The 22124-nt window shown below is 34.6% G+C and overlaps 1 protein-coding gene and 1 long non-coding RNA gene across 2 annotated transcripts in view; one reads left to right on the top strand and one right to left on the bottom strand.

Moving 5' to 3' along the window:
* PRDM15 (PR/SET domain 15) overlaps positions 1–22124 on the bottom strand; it is a 169835-nt gene that overhangs the window by 14614 nt on the left and 133097 nt on the right. Inside the window, exons 15-18 of the mRNA XM_027843599.1 lie at positions 16320–16483; positions 15836–15915; positions 12640–12759; positions 11006–11137 (exon numbers count right to left, since the gene is read on the bottom strand). Coding sequence (XP_027699400.1) covers positions 11006–11137; positions 12640–12759; positions 15836–15915; positions 16320–16483 — 496 coding nt within the window. The remainder of the gene's footprint in view (positions 1–11005; positions 11138–12639; positions 12760–15835; positions 15916–16319; positions 16484–22124) is intronic.
* LOC114029241 overlaps positions 1–22124 on the top strand; it is a 61072-nt gene that overhangs the window by 21325 nt on the left and 17623 nt on the right. The window lies entirely within an intron of this gene.

The following is a 22124-nucleotide window of genomic DNA, read 5'->3' as shown; positions in this document are numbered from 1 at the left end:
CCTTATTCTTGTTGCTCCTTCTCCCATTTGTATATTTACCTTGTCCCTCATGCTTTGGATGAACTCTCCCTGCATTTGCACCTATCACAATCCTTCCCTTACTTCAAGGCCCTTATCAGGTGCACCTCCCTCTATGAATCTTCCTCTGACCTGTTTATCCATAGCTAGAAATGACCTTTACCTTCTCAAAACAATCATGCCATTGTTTGAGCTCTCTAATACATTATCATATTCTGATTTTATTATAATTGCATTTATGTTATATTGGAATAATATTGCATTAATTGTATTTGACATATTTCCGCCATTCAAGTCATTAAAGGAGCCTTGCAATTTTCAGAAGGCATTCCAGCCCATTCTCCTCCTGTTCACTTCTGGGCCTAACACACTGTCCATCTTGTGTGTACAGGCAAACATACTAATGGACAATCTTTACAGGGTATCCACCCAATGAATGTTTAGGCAACAGACATTTGTTATCCTCTGTGGTGTTTCCTCTGTGGATGGATGGGCTAAATTCCTTTGAGTATTAACATCTCCTCCGGGAGGCTATGAAACATTCCAAGTCTTGATGCAGTCAACTCAATACCATCCACAAACAAGATCTGAATGACGTAATGACATACAGAAAATCTGTTTTCAACTTTGTGGGATATTCTTTAACTGATGGATATCCTCCAACACAGTGTTGAATGTCTTTGGCAAGAATACAACTCCCTGTTTTATGCCTCACCTAGTTATGAACATCTAAGCATTGAATAGGATCATTTGGAAACTTCAGTGATTTCAATGTATGGATAGAAAAATATTGTAAAAGAGCCTATATAGCATTTTGACTTATGAATCTACATTCTTTTTTATGATCAATAAATAAGAATGGTAACATCTTAATATTCTCAACAAATTTCAGTTAATTCTGAACATCATTTGTGAAAGCCTGCTTGTTCCCTATTTTGCTTTTCCACAATTGTCTTTGATTTATATATTGGTGGTTCACATAAAGATTTTTGTATTGATTGGGAGAGTAGGTATATAGGTTGGGAGGTACTGAAATTCTAGGAGTTTATTTTTTTGGGAGGGTCTCAATAAGATTTGAGATGTTTTTCATGTCTTTAGTATCTTTACCTCTGAGAGATCACCTGTATATTAATGCCTTAGTGGTCTCACAATTTTATTGCCTTTATTAACTTTTCTCCCATATATTCCTGATCCAGTCTGGCTGCTTTTCCCAACTCTTTATTTTCTTTCTTTCTTTCTTTCTTTCTTTTTCTTTCTTTTTTTTTTTAAGGCAATTGGGGTTAAGTGACTTGCCCAGGATCACACAGCTAGTAAGTGTCTGAGGCCACATTTGAACTCAGGTCCTGCTGAATCCAGGGCTAGTGCTCTATCCACTGCGCCATCTAGCTGCCCCTCTTTATTTTCTTTAGTGTGATTCCTACCTCTAATATAAAAGCATTCAGGGTGTTAGGATCCTACTGTGAAGGTTCTGTGGTCCTTAATGGAGAAAAGTTACAATGGTATTTACATTTCTTCCCATTTTCCTTTTTGTTGTCCTTCCATTTTAATCTTTGAACACTTTTGGGATGACTGCATAGTTGGCTGTCTTGCTAGGATTTTTAAAAAACTGATTTTTACTGCTTTTCTCTGCTTTATGAAATGACACTACTCATCATCATCCATTATCCTTCAGAAGAATTTACAAATGAGTTTATATTCCAACCTGGTGTTGCCTTTATTAGCCATCTCTTACCATTTGTCAACAAAGTCAGATGTTTTCTAGGATGCTTTCTGGGCACTTTTGGTCTCCTTGTGGCAACTGATTTATGTTGGTCAAATTTCTGTATGAAATTGTTACAATTAGTGTTATCATGTCTGCTATTTCTCATTTTTGATTGTCTTTTACTTGTTTAAAATAGTTTAATGTCAATCTGCTTGAATTACATGCTGTATATTTTTCTTATTATTATTCCTTCTTTTTACTCATCTAATCTGGCTCTGATAAGTTAATGGTCTGACTGAATACAGATGACTGACTAAGGGATAATTCCAACATCAACAAATCTTTTCCTGTTTGTAAAAATATAACCTATTTTGTTTTCCAAGGTATAATAACCTTGTCTAGCACCTAGCAGTTTTTTTCTTTGATAAAATACTCACGATATAAAGGCATGACGCTTCTATGTAATCTTTGTAGTCTTTGGCTTCTCATTCCTTCTTCCTAAAATATACCTTCCATTTTCACCTTTTCCTACCAACTTTGTATCAACATTACTTAGTATGACAGTGTGTGGTAATTTAAATATTTTATTATGAACTCATTAATCATTAATAGACCTGAACATTTCCACATGCAAAGGATGGAAAAAGAGGCCTATATGGAATGACAAATCTTAGTTTTTAAAGTATATGCTAAATTTAACATAGTAGTACCCAAACTACCCAGCTTAACAGTATCCTCTATGTATTTTTTAAATGTTTCATTGATGCTCTTTTTTTTTTGTATCACTAGCATTAGCACTCACAACTACCACCCTCCACTCAGACTAAATAAAAGTTCTCCTATTGAAAAAAAATACAGTCAGATGGAACAAATTGGTGTCGCACTGGTCATGTTTTAATATGTATGTCTCATTTTGTACCTATAGTCTATATTTTACATCACCAAGATGTAGGAAGAAGTTTCATCAGAAGCCTTTTGGAATCATGACTAGTCAGTCCATTCAGTGGAGTTTTCAAGTCCTTTAAAGTTGTTTTCCTTTAATATTTTGGTCATTGCCAATATTGTTCTCCTGGTTCTGCTCACTTTGTTCTATGTCAGTTCATAAAAACTTTCCCAGGTTTCTCTGAATTTGTCTCTTTTATGATTTCTTATGGCTTAATTATACTCTATCACATTTACATATAATAAATTTTTCAGCCATTCCCCAACTAATGGATACCTACTTTGTTTCCAGTTTTTTTGTACAACAAAATGTGCTGCTATAAATGTTGTTGTATATATGTATATATATATACACACATATATACCCTTTCCCAATTATCTTTGATCTCTTTAAAATATGTATCCAATAGTGCTAAGATTGGGTGAAAGGTTTGCCAATTTGGGTGTTATAGTTCTGAACTGCTTTCCAGAATGTTTGGATCACAACCCCAACAGTAAAATAATGTGTCCATCCTCTCACAACTCCTGCCAACAATTGTCATTTTCTCTTTTTGTTGTCTTTGCTAACATGAAGGTGTGAAGTGAAACTTTAGTAATTAACTTGAATTTCTCTTCTTACTAATTTGAAGCATTTTTCATATGTTGTGTATTGATGACATGCATCAGTTTCTTTTGAGAATGACTATTCATTTAAGAATTGCCTATTCATATATCCTTTAATCATTTATCTACTGGGAAATGGCTCTTACTCCTTCTGAATTCTATTTATATTTGATGCAAAATTTTTTTCAGTTTACTATTTCCCTTCTGACTGCATTGACTTTTTTTGTGCAAAAAACCTTTCAATTTTAATAATCAATATTGTCCATTTAAAATCCATCCTATATCTGCAGTTATAAAAGGCATCAATTTCCCTTTTCTTCTAATTTTTAAAAGATAGGACTTTTTATATCTAGGTCACAAATCCATTCGGTGCTTATTGTGGCATATGGTATGAAATCAATCAACAAGCTTTCTTTAAGCAACTAGTATGTGCCAAGCACTATGTTAGGTACAAAAGGATACAAATATAACAAAAGAAATAATTCTTACTCACAGAGAATTTATGTTTAACAGAAGAGATGAGGAGGTATAGAAGTACATACAGAATAAATATAAAGGGAATAAACATAAAGTGTTAAATACTAACTAGTTTTAGAGGCAGGGCATTAGAATTTAGGGGGTTTTGCTCTACGTCTAATTTTTCCCAAAAAACTTAACTAATTTTCCCCAATAGTTTTTTGGTAAAATTTAGTTCTTAACCTAGTAATGTGTCTTAGATTATTCAAACACTATGCTATTATCTTCAATTGCTTCTAGCTCTTGTTTACCTAATTTGTTCTGGTGAACATCACGTAATTCTTATCATTTTTTATAATTACGTTTAAGATTCTTCTAATATTTGAACCAACTCTACATTCCTAGTACAAATCCAGCCTGTGTTATTTATGACTTTTGATCAGATTTCTTTATTTTGTCTCTTCCTGGTTTAGTTTAGATCCCATTTGCTCTATTTGCAAACAATTTATGTAACATTGGAATTTGTTTTTAATATTTGATAGAATTTACATGAAAAGCCATTTGATCCTTTTTATCATTATTATTATTATTTTTTACCTCCTTCTTTTGAGGGCTTGTCAAATTCCTTTTCTGAGATTGGGTTATCAAACTCTCTTATTCCATTATTTTTTTTAAAAGTCACCAATTTTACCTATCAGTTTTGTTGGCACATAATTGGGTAAAACGGTTTCTAATTATTTTATTTCTTCACCTGTTGCAAATTCTTTTTTTTTATAATGGAAGTTGGGTTTTCCTCTTTTTTGGAAAGATTAATTTAGTTAAAAGTTTGTCTATTTTATTAGTTTTTTAAAACAACTAGCCCCGAGTTTTATTTGTGAATCTGATAGTGTTTTCTATTTTTTCTTTTACTTCTCAGAATTTCTATTTCTGTTTCTTCTTATTGTGTTTTTGTTGCAAGCCCAAATGAACTAAACTGTTCTCTCTTTGCTGATGAAAGTGTTCAAGGATCTAAACTTTCATCTAAAGACCAGTTTGACTATAACTCCAAAGTTTCAACATGGTATTTCACTGTTTTATTATTTATTATTCCTATGATTTGTTTGTTGATCCAACAATTCATTAGAATTAAAAGACTTATTTTCTATTTAAGTCTGAATTCTATTCTACAAATGCCCCTTATTGATTATATTTTTTTTATTGCATTGGATTAATAATGAATATGATGAATATTTCTGCTTTTCTATATGAGTTTTTATGCTCTCTTTATGGTCTGTTTTTGTAAAGATGCCATATACATGTAAGAAAATTTATACTTATATTGATTCCTATCTAGTAACTTTCAGAGATATATTATTTCTAACATTTCTAAAATTCTATTCAGATCTTAATTTCTTTATTGTTTATCTTTTTTTCTTAGATTTGTCAAGATGTTGAAAGGAACACACTGAGGTCGCCAAATGTTATAGTTTTATTGTCTATTTTTTCTTGTAAATCAACTGACTTTTCCTTTAATTGTGTAGATACTATATGATTTGGTGAATATATTAGGTATTATATTATTGCATTATCTATACTATTATTTTAAAATGCTCCATTTGATGAATATATTAGCTATTGTATTACTGCATTATCAAAGAATAATGTACTCTTCTTATCTCTTTTAACTATGCCATTTATTTCTGTCATCTTGTCTGAGTTCATGATCACCACATTTGAACATTACAGAACTTCTAAACATAGAAAACAAAGTGTCATTTGAAAGAATTTACCTCTTGCCTCCGGGGGGGGGGGGGGGAACCTTATGCTGCAAACTCCCAATACCCAGAGTGGTTAATTTTAATAATTCCACTGACAAACAACAAATTCTGTAAGCTACCAGAGCTTTAAATGCCAAGAAGAGCACTTCGGTATTTGCTTCAGAAGACATTAGAAAGCCACTGAAGTTTATTGAGTAGAGGGTAACAGCATCAAACATGGACTTTGGGAAAATCACTTGAGTGGCTGAATGGAAGATGAATTGCAGTGAGTAGATACTTAAGGCAGACAGACCCAGTGGACTACTGAAATAATCCAAATGTGAGATGATGAGATATTGAACTACAGTGGTGACACTGTCAGAGGAGATAAGGGGGCATATAGGAGAGATGTTATAAAGGTGAAATGGGCCGACCTTGGCAACAGATTACATATGGGGTTAAAAGACAGTGAGGAGGGCAGCTAGGTGGCACAGTAGATAGAGCACTGGCCCTGGAGTCAGGAGGACCTGACTTCAAATCTGGCATCAGACATTTGACAGTAGGTGTGTGACCCTGGGCAAGTCACCTAAACCCAATTGCCTCCCCATGCCCCCCTCCCCTAAAAAATATAGAATCCTGTATGACTCTTAGGTTCTTGAGGAGTTAATGTTTAATATTTAAAATACTTAATATTTTCATTTAAAATAAAATATTTTTAAAAAAGAATGCAGACAGGTCAAGAAGTATGAAGACTGAAAAAAGGCAATTTGGCAATTAAGACATCATTGGTAACTTTGCAGAGAACAGTATGAGATGAATGTTGAGGGTAGGAGCCATATACTGAACACAGTTAAATGGAGTGAGATGAAAGGAAGTGAAAGCCCGGATTGTAGCTCACATTTCAAGGAGTTTAGACATGAAAAGGAGAGTAGACAACAAGGATGGCTGAATCCAAATGATGGTTTTTAAGAATGGGGGTGGGGGTTGGGGAATACATGCTTGTTGGCAGCAAGGAAGTAGACAACAGACCAGAAGAGATTGAAGATTAGTGACAGTGGGGATGACAGAGGGGGCAATCTGAAGGGGACTAAAGATGGGATGGACTAGGATCACGTGTACATATAGAAGGATTTGCCTTGGCAAAGAAAATGACCATCTCTTCACGAGAAATAAGTGAAAGAGGTGAAAGCAAGGAAACACATCTGAATGATATGAGATGAGGAGTGGAGAAGAGGAAAATATTGGCAAAAGACCTCAATTTTTTCTCTGAAATATGAGGCAAGGTTCTCAGCTGAGGCAGGGTGAGGGGTGGGAGGGATAGGTAATAACAGTTTGAGGAGGAATGAAAAGGTTTGGAAATGTCCTTATGATAAGTGAGATAATGAATCAATTAGGGAGATGTAAAAGGATTGCTTTGCTGCAGTGAAGGCCCAGTTGACATTATGTAGTATAAATTTGTAGTGGATTGAACCAAAAGATTTTCATCATTTTTCACCTGCTTCATTCAGCAGCACATGAACAGGGACACAGGTAGAAATACTCCAAAGCTGGGGTTTGGCAGGGCAAGACTGGTGATAGGATTGTTTGTCCTTTGTTTTGAAGAGGACCCATGACATCATGGGGGTGATGTCTTGACTCTTGAGTGAATTGGATTTAAGTCAGGCAGAAGTGCACAAAGTCATAAGCCCTACTCTCTTCCAGAGTCACTGAAGTCCAGTGGCAGGACAAAAATCAAGACAATTGGTGATGGCCCAGCTTGCAGTGAATTACCTTGGTGTCTTCCATATGTAACGAAGCTCTAAGTGCCCCATAACGCCTGCATTCATGGCCATTGGAACAAATTGTTCTCATCAGCCCATTCTGTTGGGGGAAGAGTCCACAGATTAATGGTAGATATCCCCCTAACCTGCTGATGAGTTTGAGGCCTGTTGGTTACCCTCAACCTGGTTTAGCCTGTCTGCCAAGATGGTTTTACTGGGATGTGGCTGCTACATATGCTAGAGTTTCTTAGAGCCACAGGTGAGAGTTTGATGAAGGTGGACACCAAAGGTAGACGAGCAGCCCTGAAAAGGGCTCAGCAAATCCTCACAGCAGAGTTGCTAGTCCTTCCTGAACACTCATATACCTTGATGATAGGATAAGGAGGAAAGGAACTTGAGAAGAGGATAGTGTAGATTTGAACTGGTTCAAACAAGAGGGTCAAAATGGGGGAAAGGAGGAGAGTGTAGCCAGTACATGGCTGATGACCTGGGAAAAAGAAATGAGGGGTGGAAAGATTGGCAGTCACAGTAAAGATGAACAGGGTTAGGAGTTGTAGGGCAGAGGGAAAGATAGAATGATTAAATATTATGATCAGATAAAATTATTTCATAGTTTACCATGCATAATAGTGGAAAACTTACGAGTGATAGCAGGATCAAGGGTTATGATCATCTCTGTGTGTAGCTAAGGTAGAGTTGAGGGAGAGGTTAGTCATAAAAAATGAGCAAATTGAGAAAACTCAACTCCTCCACCATGACTAGTGAGTCAAGTAGTTTAAGCGAAAGAATAAGCAGTGCTACAAAAGGATAGGGATACTATTTCATTAGTTGGGAGTCAGGTTTCTTAGTACAAGAAGATAAAGGATGGGAGTAAGGAAAAAGGCATTCCAGAGAGAATGGTGGAAGGGGTAGAGAGATCTGGAGTGGTAAATTGTGGGGAGAAATCATCTTGAAGGGTTTGAGAATAGGGAGCAGTCAGTAGGTCTTGGGAAATGGAGTTGGTACAATGATATCTGGGACTCAAAATTATTAGGATGGGAGCAGCTAGGTGGTGCAGTAGATAGAGCTCTGGCCTTGGAGTTAGGAGGACCTGAGTTCAAATTCAGCCTCAGACACTTGACACTTACTAGCTGTGTGACCCTGGGCAAGTCACTTAACCCTGACTGCCTCACCAAAAATTTAAAGAAAAAAATTACTAGGATGGAGAGAATATAATGGGGTGGGTATATGCTAACCAGCTGAGATTATTATCTTAACATACTTTGGTCCCTTTCTCAACACTCTGCCACTATTACTGCAGAAGTGAATGGGGGCCACAAAGAAACTGTTTCTGATTATTATTGGAAATCTTTCTCAAATATATTAGTGCTCCAAAATAGCAGTCCTATACATAATAGGAAAAAAAAAACTTGAAATTATGAATCCAATGAAAGGGAAATAGTAGAACTGATTACGGAATACTAATTTAATGAAATATTATTACATCGTAAGGAATGCTGAGGCAGCATGGCATAGTGGATAGAACTAGTCTTAAGAGTAGAAGAATTATGTTTAAGTTCCATCTCCCCACATATCTGACTATTCCTTCTGAGTCTCCTTTACTGGATTTTCAAACAGGCTACTTCCACTAGTCATGGATATCCACAGGGCTCTGTCTTTCTCTTCTCCCTCTACACTACTTCTCTTGGTAATCTTGTCAGCCACCATAGATTTAATTACCATCTCTATACTGATGATTCTCAAATATACTTATCTAGCCTTAACCTCTCTGATGACTTCCAGCCTTGCATTTCCAGCTGCCTTTCAGATATCTCAAACTAGATGTCCAATAGACATCTTAAACGCAACATGTCCGAAACTGAACTCATCATATTTTCCCCTAAACTTTTTCCCCTTTCTGACTTTCCTGTTACTGTTGAGGGTACCACCATAATCTCAGTAACCTAGGTGTCATCCTCAGTTTCTGTCTCTCACACACCCCTCTTCTCTGTTGCCAAGACACGACAATTTCACCATTACAATAAGAGATGCTGTAACTAATATCTAAGAGATCCTAATATTTAGATTCTAGAATATATCCTTTCTTTTGATACTGCCATCATCCTGGGACAGGTCCTCATCTTCTCATACTTGGACTATTTCAATAATCTGTTGATTGGTCTGCAAGGCTCTTGAGACTCCAATCCATCCAAGCTGTTAAAGTGATTAACCTCTTGTTTGCTTCAGTGTCCTCATCTATAAAATGAGGATAGTAATAGCACCTACCTGCCAAGGTTGTTGTGAGGATCAAATGAGATAATATTTGTAAAGTGCTCAGCACAGAGCCTGGCACACAGTAAATGCAATATAAATGTTAAATTATTATTACTATACTATTATCTTACTTCCTGCCATGTACACTTTGACCAGGTGATATTGCTCTGCTTAATGTTTATTGAACAAGACACTCCAAATTTCACGCCTTTGGCATTTTCTGTGGATGTCCCCTGTGTCTAGAATGTACTTTCTCCTCATCTCTGCCTCCTGACTAACTTCAAATTCCAGCCCAAATCCCATTTTCCATGAGAAGCCTTTCTCATCTCCTTTAATTCTAGTGCCTTCTCTCTTTTAACTATTTTCCATTAATCCAGCATATAGTTTATGTATATTCGTTTCCATGTTGTCTCCTGTGAGCTACTACAGAGCAGGTACTGTCTTTTGCTTTTATTCATATCTCTAGTGCTTAACACAATGACTAACACATAGTAGGTGCTTAATAAATGTTTATTGACTTATTGACACTTCATGATTATGTAACCCCGGGGAAGTGATTTGACCTGTAAGTACCATATATGCTGCATGTGCTAAAGTGCATTAATATACAGTTTCTTCAGTGGAAGTGCTTTTTACCAATGAAATCACAGGTTCATTCCAAAATAAAGGAATAATGAATATGAAGAATTCAGGGAAAAATGGAAAGACTTGTATGAACTACTAAGGCATGAAAATCCAAAAGGACAACCCATTCTTTATCTATGGTAAGGTAAATGCAGGCAACACTAACAGGTAATACCACAGGTCAAATACAATGGATAATATTGGTTCCAAATGATTAAAGTTTAAACAAATTTTCCATTTTTGTTTACCTTTTTAAAATAACTTCAAAGAGAGAAAGTTACATGTATGGTTGATTGTAATCACTCTATTAGGTAATTTTGCTTAATTTTTTTAAATAAATAATTTTATTAATTAAATTTTTAATTAAATTTAATTAAATAAAAATTTATTAAATAAATTTTTAAATAAAAAGATACTGTGGAAGGTGGGTTGTTTTTGGTGAAGTGATTGATGTGTTCAAACAAAATATCCATAAAAGGGTATATTATTATAAGTTCCTGCTAAATGAATGCTATAAATACTGGTTTTAGTTTAGTATAATAAAGATAAATAAAATGTATTTTGCTTTTATGATCTGTATCTTCAGGCAATCATTCTGAAAATCAGTGAGTATAGAATTAAAGACGTAAAATTGAGTTCAGGTCAAGAATTTTGGTCAATTAAAAAAAAATCTCTAATATGAACTTGTTCTGTTTCCTAATCTTGAGTATAGGAAACAGACATGAAGGAGTTTTACATTAACTTTCAGTCACTGTGCCTTGCCACGCTAAATAAATATTAGATTGCATTGAGATGGAAGGAACTTCAAGAGTTCATGTATTCCAATCATCTGGCCATTAACTGACCAACAATTAGGTTTTCTAGATGAAAAGACAGAAGATAAGCCTGTTTCTTTCTAGCTACTCACTGACCTGTATGTCTTTTGTAGTGCTTCAACATGTTGACCTTTTGAGCAAATTTCCTATGGCACTCCTTGCATTCATATTCCTTGATACCTTTATGGAGTTTCATATGATGACGAAGAGCATGTTTGGTTTTCATGCCTGTGGGAAAAAAAGAAACAGAGAAGCATATAATGTCCAAATCCTTCCATGCCCTTGGGATTGTACATAGACTGGTAGCAAGAATGAATTCTTACACCTAACTTCTAAGGGTACCTAGTCTGTGGTATAATTCAAATTTATCAAATCTTTTACCCCACCTTGAACTGACAATGCCGGTACAAAGTTATTAAGTTAGTGACATCAAAAACCTACATTTTAACCCTAGGACTATATGTTTAAAGTATCTGTCATTAGGTTAAGCAATAATAAAAGTAGCTTTAAAAGTTCTCAGAATTTTATTTGTATTTTCAAGAAAACAAAACCCAATATTAATTTAAAAAGGAAACAGCATTAAAAAGCAATGAGGTGGTTAAACTCAAGAAAATTCCATTATGCATATTTTAATATTAAACTTTTAAAATTAACTTCAGAGATGATCATGTAGATTTTAAATATATATGTAACTATAACCTCAACAATTTGAATTCATAAAAGTCTCAATTATAGACTAGTTTAAAAGAAAGAAATGACATGTCATTACTTTTGGCATTCATGGGCTGTAAATAAATCAAGTCAGTGCCTACATAGAAAAAAACAAACCTAGAGAACATTAGCCTGAGGAGTAATAGTCTCTGCTTACAGTTATGCCATTTGATTTTAAATGTGTCAGTGGCTAGTTGAAAACTATTGCCTCTGAGTAATAGCTTTCCTTTTTTCAAAGGCCAGACATCAATAGCATCATCTTTGCATATTAAAGGCCATCACTGTTATCAAGGAGTACTCTTACATGGCTTAAAAAATCATTTGGCTTATTTTTTTTTTCCTTTCACATAGATAAATATTTGCCCTTCTATTTATCATACTAGTAATTGCATGGCACAGTCCCCCAATTATCTGCTTCATCAACCTTTCTCAATGATAGTGAAAAGACTAACTTTAGCTTAGCACTCATAAGAATTATAAAACTAAAGTAGTAGAGTTTGAATTAATATGAGTTCACTACATTTCTTTACTAAGAATGAAAACAAGCCAATCTGCTATTTCAGGGACCATTATAATGATTTTTGGCTGAATTGTGACACTATCTAGCTAGCATAGGGAACAAAAGTCTTTGAAGTAATTTCTAACTATTGTTAGGAGGAAAAGATCGAGAAGTGGAACTGAAGGAGGTGTTTCCCAAAATAAGCAGACCTTGAATGTCAGATATGTGTATGTCTATTGACTAAGGAAATTGTTTTTTCTCAGCCTCCTGGACTATGATCAAGTACCTGTCACAAACAGCATTTTGGCTAGCTAAGGAGAAGGGAAAATTCAGCAACTCTTATTTTACCAATTGCTTCAAGTCAAGGTCAAAGTTAAATGAGGCTAAAGTAGAGAGGGGTGACAGTGAAGAAAGTACTTCACCACATCTGTACTAGATTAGCACCACTGTTTACTTCCTCCACTGTTTACTTAATGCATGCACTGTAAGTGAATTACATTAAATAGAATGACATACCTACCTTTTCCACATTCTGCACATAAGTATTCCCTGATGTTATCATGTACTCTCATGTGTTCTTTAAGCATATCTTTTCTGGCAAAGGATTTACCACATTGCTCACATGCATGACTTTTTACACCTTTAAAAAAATAAATCAAATTTAAATTAAACATCAAAATTCAAATTAATGAGTAAGCCACAAAACTAGCTAATGAGATAGACATGTTGAAAATATGTACTCGGGTCTGAAAGCTGAATTAATTAGTGACAAATCTGGTTAGTGCACCACTTCCTTCTTTACAATCATGATTTTAGTCTTCTGATAACCAACTTGCCTCATAAAACACAAGTTTCCTGAGGAAGCTGGCTAGTCTGTTAGCTTGTTTTGGTTCTGGTTATTGTAAGGTAGATGTGTGAGATGGGTTGGAGGGTTTTGATGGTTGTCATTCAAGATTGTGAGTCCTGACCCTACACAAACTCAGCAGTGTCTGATTTGTGTTATGTATATTTTGTTCCAAATAACCTAGTTAAAGCATTTTTGTCAGCTATGGATGGCTATCACTTCTATTGTATTGGCTAGAGTATTGTGTGAATAGGATTTTGTACAAAGCGAGGGAGGTAGCTCTGCTTCCTCAAAAGGCTTGTTGGTTTATTGATTCTGCATAGTACTTGAATCTGTCCATTTTTAAATAGTATTAATTTTATACTAAGGACAACTCTAGGAATGTTCTAAATCAAAACAAAAGTGTACCTTTTAAGAGGGAGAGAAGCAATGAGAAATAATGTGCTTGAGAAACTGCAGGGAGAAAAATTAAGCCCAAACAATTAAGTTAATACAAAATGATGGCCAGAGAAAAACTAGAACTAATACGAGAAAAAGTTAAAAGTTTTAACTATTCTTTTCATGGTTGAATACTAGCACATGTTTTTCTCCTACCTTCTCTTCTATATACATGATTAATTAACCCTTAGAAAGATAGAGCCCTGAATAAGAATGAATATAATTTAATGATAATTTTTCCAATTGTTCAGGATATGTTGGTCTATCCTGGTGCAGAAGCACAGTAACAGTTAATCAGTGAAATATTTCTGAGAAAACTAATTCCTAGATTTGATAATTTGCCTCATGAGATAAACATATCAGCAATGACAGAGATATTCAATTTAAAGTACAAATTATAAAGGAACTCAGTTCTAAGGTACTACTGACCTAACAGTTCCACTGTCCTGAGACTAAGCTTCAGGGGCAAGAAAATGACAAAATGGAATTTAAATGGGACAGCAGAAATTTTGCTGAAACGAAATTTTAAAAGCCAGATAGGTACCTTACCATTAGGAAAACTGGATTTGTTCTACATTAAAATTTTAATAGTAGCTATTTTTCAGACCTACAGTAGTTGGTGACATCTTAAATTACTGTTAATGCTCTAATGATATGATACTTCCATATACAAGTACAATATACAGGTACAATGTGCTATGCCAAAGGATCAGAAGACCACTGCTATCCTTATGAACCTACTTGATAGGGTTCACATGAAAGTCCATGAGAGTCAGAATTCCCTGAAATCCTGATCGAAGGTCCCATAACCCACTTTTCATTACTGTGACTATGTTGGCAAAGTGGGAAGGTGTTTCCACATGGATTTGTATCACATAATGCAAAAATGTCCCTGTTCCTGAGGAGCCACCAGATCTACCATTAACCTGATGGGATGGCACAAATGAACTTTCAAGCCTTGGACTGGTAACATCTTTGTGACTTTCATTTAGCAAGTTGCCAAAGGTCTAAATCTGTCCAAACAGGAACAGGGAAATCTTGCCGTACTCCTTATCTCCCAGACATGGACATGGACATGATATCCTAGTTAGCCATGGGAGTTCTGTGCCCTATGAGGACAATACTGGATCTATACCTCTTCCTCCCTTGAAAGCCTTATAGATAGTCATGAAAAAAAGATCAGTTCATCTGGGTGGGTAACTAGCCAGGCCTCCAAAAGCCAGGAAGTGGGTCATGAAAGACAACTTCACTTTCCTTACCTGCATCAATGTCCTAATCTTTGAGGATGTAGTTAGTAGTTGCTGCCTTTCTTATTCCTTCTGCCAGGCAACTACTAGCAATAATCTCTACCAAAGAAATTATGTGTACCTTGTTGTCTTTGACTTTTACAGAGTCATTTGTCCCTGATTTTCAGAGTAATGACATTTGTACCCTATAAGCATAAAAAAGAGGGATAATGTGGAATTTCATTTTGTTGTGCTTCTGGGGAGCTTGACACAGCTTGAAAGGTCTACCAGTATTAGAAACTTTTCTCATTAAAAACCTTGCTCCTTTGTTAAAACAATGGAAAACCACTTGCTTAGAATGCTGTAATCAATTATGTATTAATATTTTACCTTCCTCAGAATATTACCAAAAACCTCCTTGGTCACCAAGCTAATTGACTCTCATCAATTTCCTAAAAGTTGTTCCCCCCTCACCCTGCTAACTCTGTACTTCCCTCATTTAATTTTGTTTCCACAAGATTATAAAAATTATTTGCCTCACCCAGACACACAGCAGAGCTTCTTGGTAACACTAAGATGCTGTGTCTGTGTTTGAGTGTCTCTCCCATTGCAAATGCAATTATAATAAAGAGAAATGTCTTGGCCACAAATGCTGGGTTAATTCTTCAACATGTATAAAAAAACAGCACAGTATTTTAAGCTAAGGGATTCAGTCTCCAGAGAGAACTTTAGAGAGGTTTCAGAGATTTGCCTCTGATACTTATTAGTTTTGTGAAGGCAGTCATGTCACTTAATCTTTGACAGTCTCAGCTTCCTCTTCTGTAAAATGGGAATAAGAATATTTACATTGGGGGGCAGCTAGGTGGCGCAGTGGATAGAGCACTGACCCTGGATTCAGGAGGACCTGAGTTCAAATCCAACCTCAGACACATATCACTTACTAGCTGTGTGACCCTGGGCAAGTCACTTAACCCCCATTGCCCAACCAAAAAAAAAAAAGAAGAAGAATATTTACATTGCCTACTTCAAAGAGTTGATCTGAGGAATTTTTACAAACCTTAAAATGCTATTTAAATGTATTATTAGTTATCCTTATAGCTCACAGTAGGTTGCTAAACAATTTTCCCAATAAGATCATAATTAAACAGTTAAGGAATGAGTTAATATTAGAAATAGGCAGACTGGAGCTATAGGAATAAATATACTACCTGTGTGTATGAGCTTATGTCGTTCCAAGTTTCCTATGCTATTAAAAATCCTTCCACAAATTTCACATGGATGAATGTACCTGAAACAAGAGAACAGCCTATTGGACAGTGAGCTCACATATAGCCATTATTTTAGTAATTTGCAATAAAACAGAAATTTCATTTATTAACTGAAGACAAAGTAAACAAGATATTAAACAGATTTTTCAAATTTCATCTAAATAAGCATAAATACTATACTGTCAGGAATGTATATGACTAACTTAATCTGTTCCTGCGGTGTTTAAGAATTATAATTATCTGTATATAAAGTGAATAAATGTGTGCATTAGCCACAAAACTTTGAGAAAAATGTTGGGGTCCTGCAAATTACTCAATAAAGTATTTATTAATATAGAAATATAGCCATTCCTCTCAACCACAATTCCAGCAGGGACTACAGAACAACCATTAGGAGGCAACATTTTGTCACAAAAGGCCTTACTTCTGTACATTGGGATCAGGAAGGTTCTCCCGGTGAATAACCATATGTGCATGATAAGTCGCTTTAAGGGCGAATCGTCTGTTGCAGATACTACAGCCATAGCCTTTCTCCTTGTGGACCTCCATGATGTGCTTGAGGTACTCTTTCCCTCTGCCAAATGTTAGCTGTGGAATGTAGCAATAATATATGAAGAGGCAAAGAATAGAAAAGGTAGGAAAAATTTTAATGTCTTACACCCTAATGTACAGAAAATCTACCCTTTTTTTGTTAAAGAAATGTTAAATTGCAGACCCAGGCAGGCAAGTGGAGAATACAGATTCTCTTATATAGGTGAAATGGCTTCAGCCTGCAAGGCGACTTCTAAGACATAACTGCATCTTTGAGTCTAAGTCTTGTTCTCTTTAACTCTAAGTAAAGAGACAATTAGGACACAAAAGGACATGGATTGTAAGTTTATCTTCTGTACCGTTCCATTTCCCCTTTTTACATTCTTTTGGTACCTCCTTACCTCACAATGTCATCATCAATGCCCCTTAGAGCTTAGGATCTATCAATGTAGATCTGATTTAGATCTGTTCTTCCTAAGTTTACCCCATATTATATCCCTTTCTCTCCAATCATTGCATAGAAAAAAAAAATACCTGTCATGTCTCATTAGGTTATAGATTTGCTAATAAATCTGGTAAATCCACTCTAAGATGTAACTAACTGAAGTTTAATATGTTTATATCATTATAAAGATACTGGGGGTCACCCTGTATTTTAATACTGAATTTCCAATTTAACCTAAATGAGTGAATTAGTAGTGGTGACATTTCTGGCATCATTATATGCAACCTAAGCAGATTTTAGAGTAATGTAGTTTTCTAGGATACCTACTCCATCTTTATGCAATACAGGTTGTGTTAAAAACATATAAAGGAAGGATTAACCTATTGTGCTACAAATTTCAACACTCATGAAAAATACGTACCTAATCTAGCCCACTGAGCCATCTCTCTATTTCTTAACCAATATAAAATTGTTTTGATGATCACTGCTTTGTGGAATAGTTTGAGATCTAATATCTAATACTGTGAGGCCCTCTTCCTACTTTTTTTTTTTTTTTTTTTTACTATTTCTCTTGAGAATACTTTTGTTCCTCCAACTGAATTTTGTTTTTATTTTTTCTAGCCCTTTAAGGGAATCCCTGGGTACTGGATAAATGCTTGTTGACTATACTTGATACAATGCTAATTTAGTAAGTTAATTTAGGTTAAATTGTCATTTTTATAATATTGTCTCAGTGTAATATAGCTCCAGTTATTGAGGTTTATTTTCATAAACAGTGTTTTAGAGTTGTATTCATTTAGTTTCTGTGTCTATCTTGGTAAGGAGACTCCTAAGTATTTTAAATATTTTATAGTTATTTTAAATAGAATTTCCCTTTTTCTTTCTGCTGAATTTTGCTGGTAATAGACAGAAATGCTGATTATTTGTATGGATTTAATTTGGGTTCTATAACTTTGCTGAAATTACTATTTGCTCTGGTTAATTTTTTACTTGACTCTACAGGTGCTCTAAGTCAGCACTTCTTAAACTGTGGGTCGTGCCCCAGTTTAAGAAGCACTGAAGGGGCTACAAGTGGAAAAAGTTTAAGAAGCCCTGCTCTAAGTAAACCATCCCTATATTTTTAGTCAGTCAACAAATATTTATTAAGTGCCTACTAAGTGCTAGGCACTATGCTAAGCACTGGAGATATAAATACAAGTTTAAAAAAAAAAAGATAGCTCCTGCTCTTGAGAAGATTATAGTTTAATGGGGGAAAAGAACAATTGAAGGAAGCTGAAAAGCAGGTGGAGGAGGAGAATTAGTAAGGGGGCATGATGGAGAAGTCCAAAGACGTCCAAAAGCAGTGTAATTTGTAGGAAATCGGGAGAAGACTGCTAAGTCTCTTATTAAACAGAGACCCTGGAGTTCATGGCCCTGCCCTCTATTCAGAGAATCTAATCAGAAGGGCAGAGGGTACTGCGGAGATGTGAATACTAGGTAGATTCAGTCTTGCAGGACAATGAGATTTGCTAACGATTAACAAGGAGGTTCAAAGAAGTCTAAAAGCAGTGTAGCTTGTGGGAAATGGGGATATAATCTTTATCATCAAAAGTGTTAATTTTGTTTCTTTCTCCTTTGCCTAACAATATTTCCTCAATTTCCTTTTTTTTTGTCTTCATACTGATTCACATTTCTATAATGTATGTATTGAATAATAGTGGTAGTAATGAACATTCTTGCTTTATCCCTGAATCTTATGAAATGGTCTCTAGCTTATTCTCACTACATATCTTGATCTTGGTTTTTACAAGAATGATTGTTATAGTCTGTAAAGAGTGTTCCCAATCAATTGGAGTGAGGTGAAACATTAGAACTGCTTTAGTTTAGAGAATTTTTTTCTCTAATCTGATAACTCAGATTTCTTTCCTTGAAAACTATTCATATCCTTTGACCATTTAAATATTGAAAAATAGCTCAATTTTGGTTCCTTTTGATAAAAATATGGTCAGTTATATTTATAGTTTTTCTAATATTGAACCAACCATTCCTTCCTGATATAAATCCAACCTAGGCATAGTATATGATCTTTGTGATATACAGTTGTGGACTCCTTGCTAGTATTTTATTTGTAATTTTATATCAATATTCATAAGGGATATTGGTCTATAGTTTTCTTTTTCCATTTTGACTCTCCCTGGTTTAAGTATCAAAATTTTATTTGTGTCATAGAAGGAATTTGATAGGACCCCTTCTTTACTTATATCTCCTAATAATTGCTTTTATTTCTTTTTCATTGGTTGTAAATTCACGTTTTTCATTTTTGATACTGGTCATTTGATTTTCTTCTTTCTCTTCAAATATAAATTTTTCTTAAACAGCCCCTAGTTTTATTTATTCATTGGGACTTTTGCTTTCAGTTTTCTTAATTTCTCCTTTGATTTTTAGGATTTCTATTTTGGTGTTCAATTGAATTTTTTAATTGGATGGTTTTCTAGTTTTTTTTTTTAGTTGCATGTCCAATTCCTTGATCTATTGTTTCTCACCTTTCTTTTTTCAAGAAAACATTTCCAGATATAAATTCATTATCTGCTCTTTTTCCCCCCTCTTTCAAAGTGTCTAGAGATATAAAATTTTCCCCTAAGGACTGATTTGGTTGCATACCAAAATACCATTATCTTTGAAGAAATTATTGATTAATGATTGATTGATTTGATGAAATTATTAATGGTTTGTTCTTTGGCCAATCCATTATTTAATATTAGTATTTAGTTTCTAATTAATTTTTTATCTTTTCTTCAAAGACTCTTTATTGAATGTAATTTTTACTGCATTATGGCCAGTAAAAGATGCATTTAATATTCTACTTTTCTGCATTTGTTTGTGAGGTTAGTATGCACTAATACATGATCAGTTTTTGTGAAGGTGACAAGCACAACTCAGAAACATCTCTACTCCCATTCAATATTCTCCATAGGTCTATAACAGTTAATTTTTCTAAAATTCCATTCAGATCCTTAACTGCTTCCACCCAACCCCCTTTTAAAGACTGATTTAGGTCTGAGAGATGTAAATTGAGATCCTGACTATTATATTTCACAATCTGTTTTTATAACTCATTTTTCATTTAAGAATGTAGGTGCTATTCCATATATGTATAGTATTGATATTAACTCACTCATACTTTTTGGCAGAATGTTGTTTCTCTATTTCTTTTAATTAGACTTATTTTGCTTAAGTTACCCCTGCATTTTTTATTTTAGCTGAAGCATAATAGATTCTGCTCCAGCCCCTTACATTAAATGTGTTTGTATCTTTCTGTTTAAAGTATGTTTATTAAAAACAAAATATTGATTCTGGTTTCTAATCCATTTTGCTATCTCTTCTGGTTTTATGGGTGAGTTCATCCTATTCACATCCTATTGTTAACTAAATTTCACTAAATCCTATTCTATTATACTTTTCCTTCTCTTTCCCCCCTCTTTAAGAGTTTGTATTGCTTCTGACTAATCCTTCCCTTAATCTAGACTTCTTCTGAATGCCCCTCCCCCTGCCTTTTCCATGAACTCCTTTTCCTCCTATTTCTCTATTGTGTAAGATGTATTTTCCTACCCAACCGTGTGTGTGTATTCTCTCCTTTTTTTAACAGATGACAGGGAGGTTCAAGTGTTCCTCTCTTCCCCCCCCTGCCCTATTTTACTGTATAGACTTCTACTTGTATACCCCATTTATGTGGGATAATTTCCTCTAGTTTTCTTATCCCTTCTCCCCTCTTCCACTGTGTTCCTCTTCTCCACTCTTTCCATCCTTCTTTTGAAATCATTAAAACACAGCAGAATCACTCCCAGGCATTCTGTCTAATTAGACTACCTTTATGCTCCTCTGATGAAAATAGAGTTCTCAATGATTGCATGTACTATCACCCCATATAAGAATGTAAACAGTTAAACCTTGTTTAATTCCTCATAATTGCTTGCTCATATTTACCTTTTTATGCTTCTCTTGACTCTTATGTTTGTATGTCAAAACTTCTCTTTAGCTCTGGTTTTCTCAGCACAGATGCCTGTAGTTCTAAATTTCATTAAAGATTCATTTTCTCCCCCGCACAATTATACTCAATTTGGCTAGGTAAGTTATTTTTTTATCATAAGCCTAGATCCTTTACCCTTCTCAAATATCATATTCCAAGATCTCTGTTGCTTAAGAAGTGTTGTCTGCCACATCTTAGGTGATCACTCCTCAGCACTTGAATTCTTTCTGCCTGCTTGCAGTATTTTTTTGTTTGCCTTGGAACTTTCAACTTTGGCTGTAATGTTCCTGGGAGTTCTGATCTTGTGCTTCCATTCATGAAGTGACTGGTAGATTCTTTCAATTTCTGCTTTGCTCTCTAGTTCTAAGGTATCTGAGAAATTTTCTGTTACCATTTCTTGAAATGTGATGCTTTAGACAACTCCAAAAGACTCATGATAGCAAATGATGTCCACATCCAGAAAAAAAAACTATAGAGTCTGAATGCAGATCAAAGCATATTATTTGCTCTTTTTTTTGTTTGTTTCTACTTTCTCATGCCTTTGTTTTTTTATGCCCTAAATGCATAGTCAATTTTTGCAAATAATAATTGTAAAAACTGTAAAATAGTTTATATATAAATTTACTTGCAACTGAAAAATATGTATACTCTTTTCTGTTCCCATTCAATAATCAATAGAGAGCTATCATATCTAACTTTTTTCAAATTGTATTCATATTTTTAACTTTAAAAAAGTTTTTGCTTATTTTTGTTTAGCTCAGAAAGGGATATATTGAGATCCTTCATTAATGATAGTTTTATTATCGGTTTCTCCCTATATAACTCATTTAGCTTTTCCTTTAAGTATCCTGATGCTATGCCATATGTGTTTCGCTACCTTTATAAGTATTCCTATTAATTCACTGTATAAAATAGTTTCTCTATGTCTTTCAATCATGCCTATTTTTGCTGTTATCTTGTCTAACATTAAAATTGCTACTGTGCTTTTTGAGTTCAGCTAAAGAATACTGTATTTTGCTCCAGTCCGTTATTTTAATTCTAAACACATAGTTATACTGAATATATCTTTATATTTTAAATGCTTCCTGTAACAAACATATTTTGTTGGATTCTTTTTTCTGCTATCATATTTTATAGGTGGGTTCATCCCATTCACAATTCATTAACTGTGTGTTTCTGTCTATCCTATTAAAAAAAAAACAACTTTTCTATATCATTGTTCCTTGCTCTCCCTTTACAAAGAAAAG

The sequence above is a fragment of the Vombatus ursinus genome, unplaced genomic scaffold (assembly GCF_900497805.2).
Source record: "Vombatus ursinus unplaced genomic scaffold, bare-nosed wombat genome assembly UNPS02014924.1, whole genome shotgun sequence".
Taxonomy (NCBI): domain Eukaryota; kingdom Metazoa; phylum Chordata; class Mammalia; order Diprotodontia; family Vombatidae; genus Vombatus; species Vombatus ursinus.
This window is presented reverse-complemented; position numbering and strand designations above follow the sequence as displayed.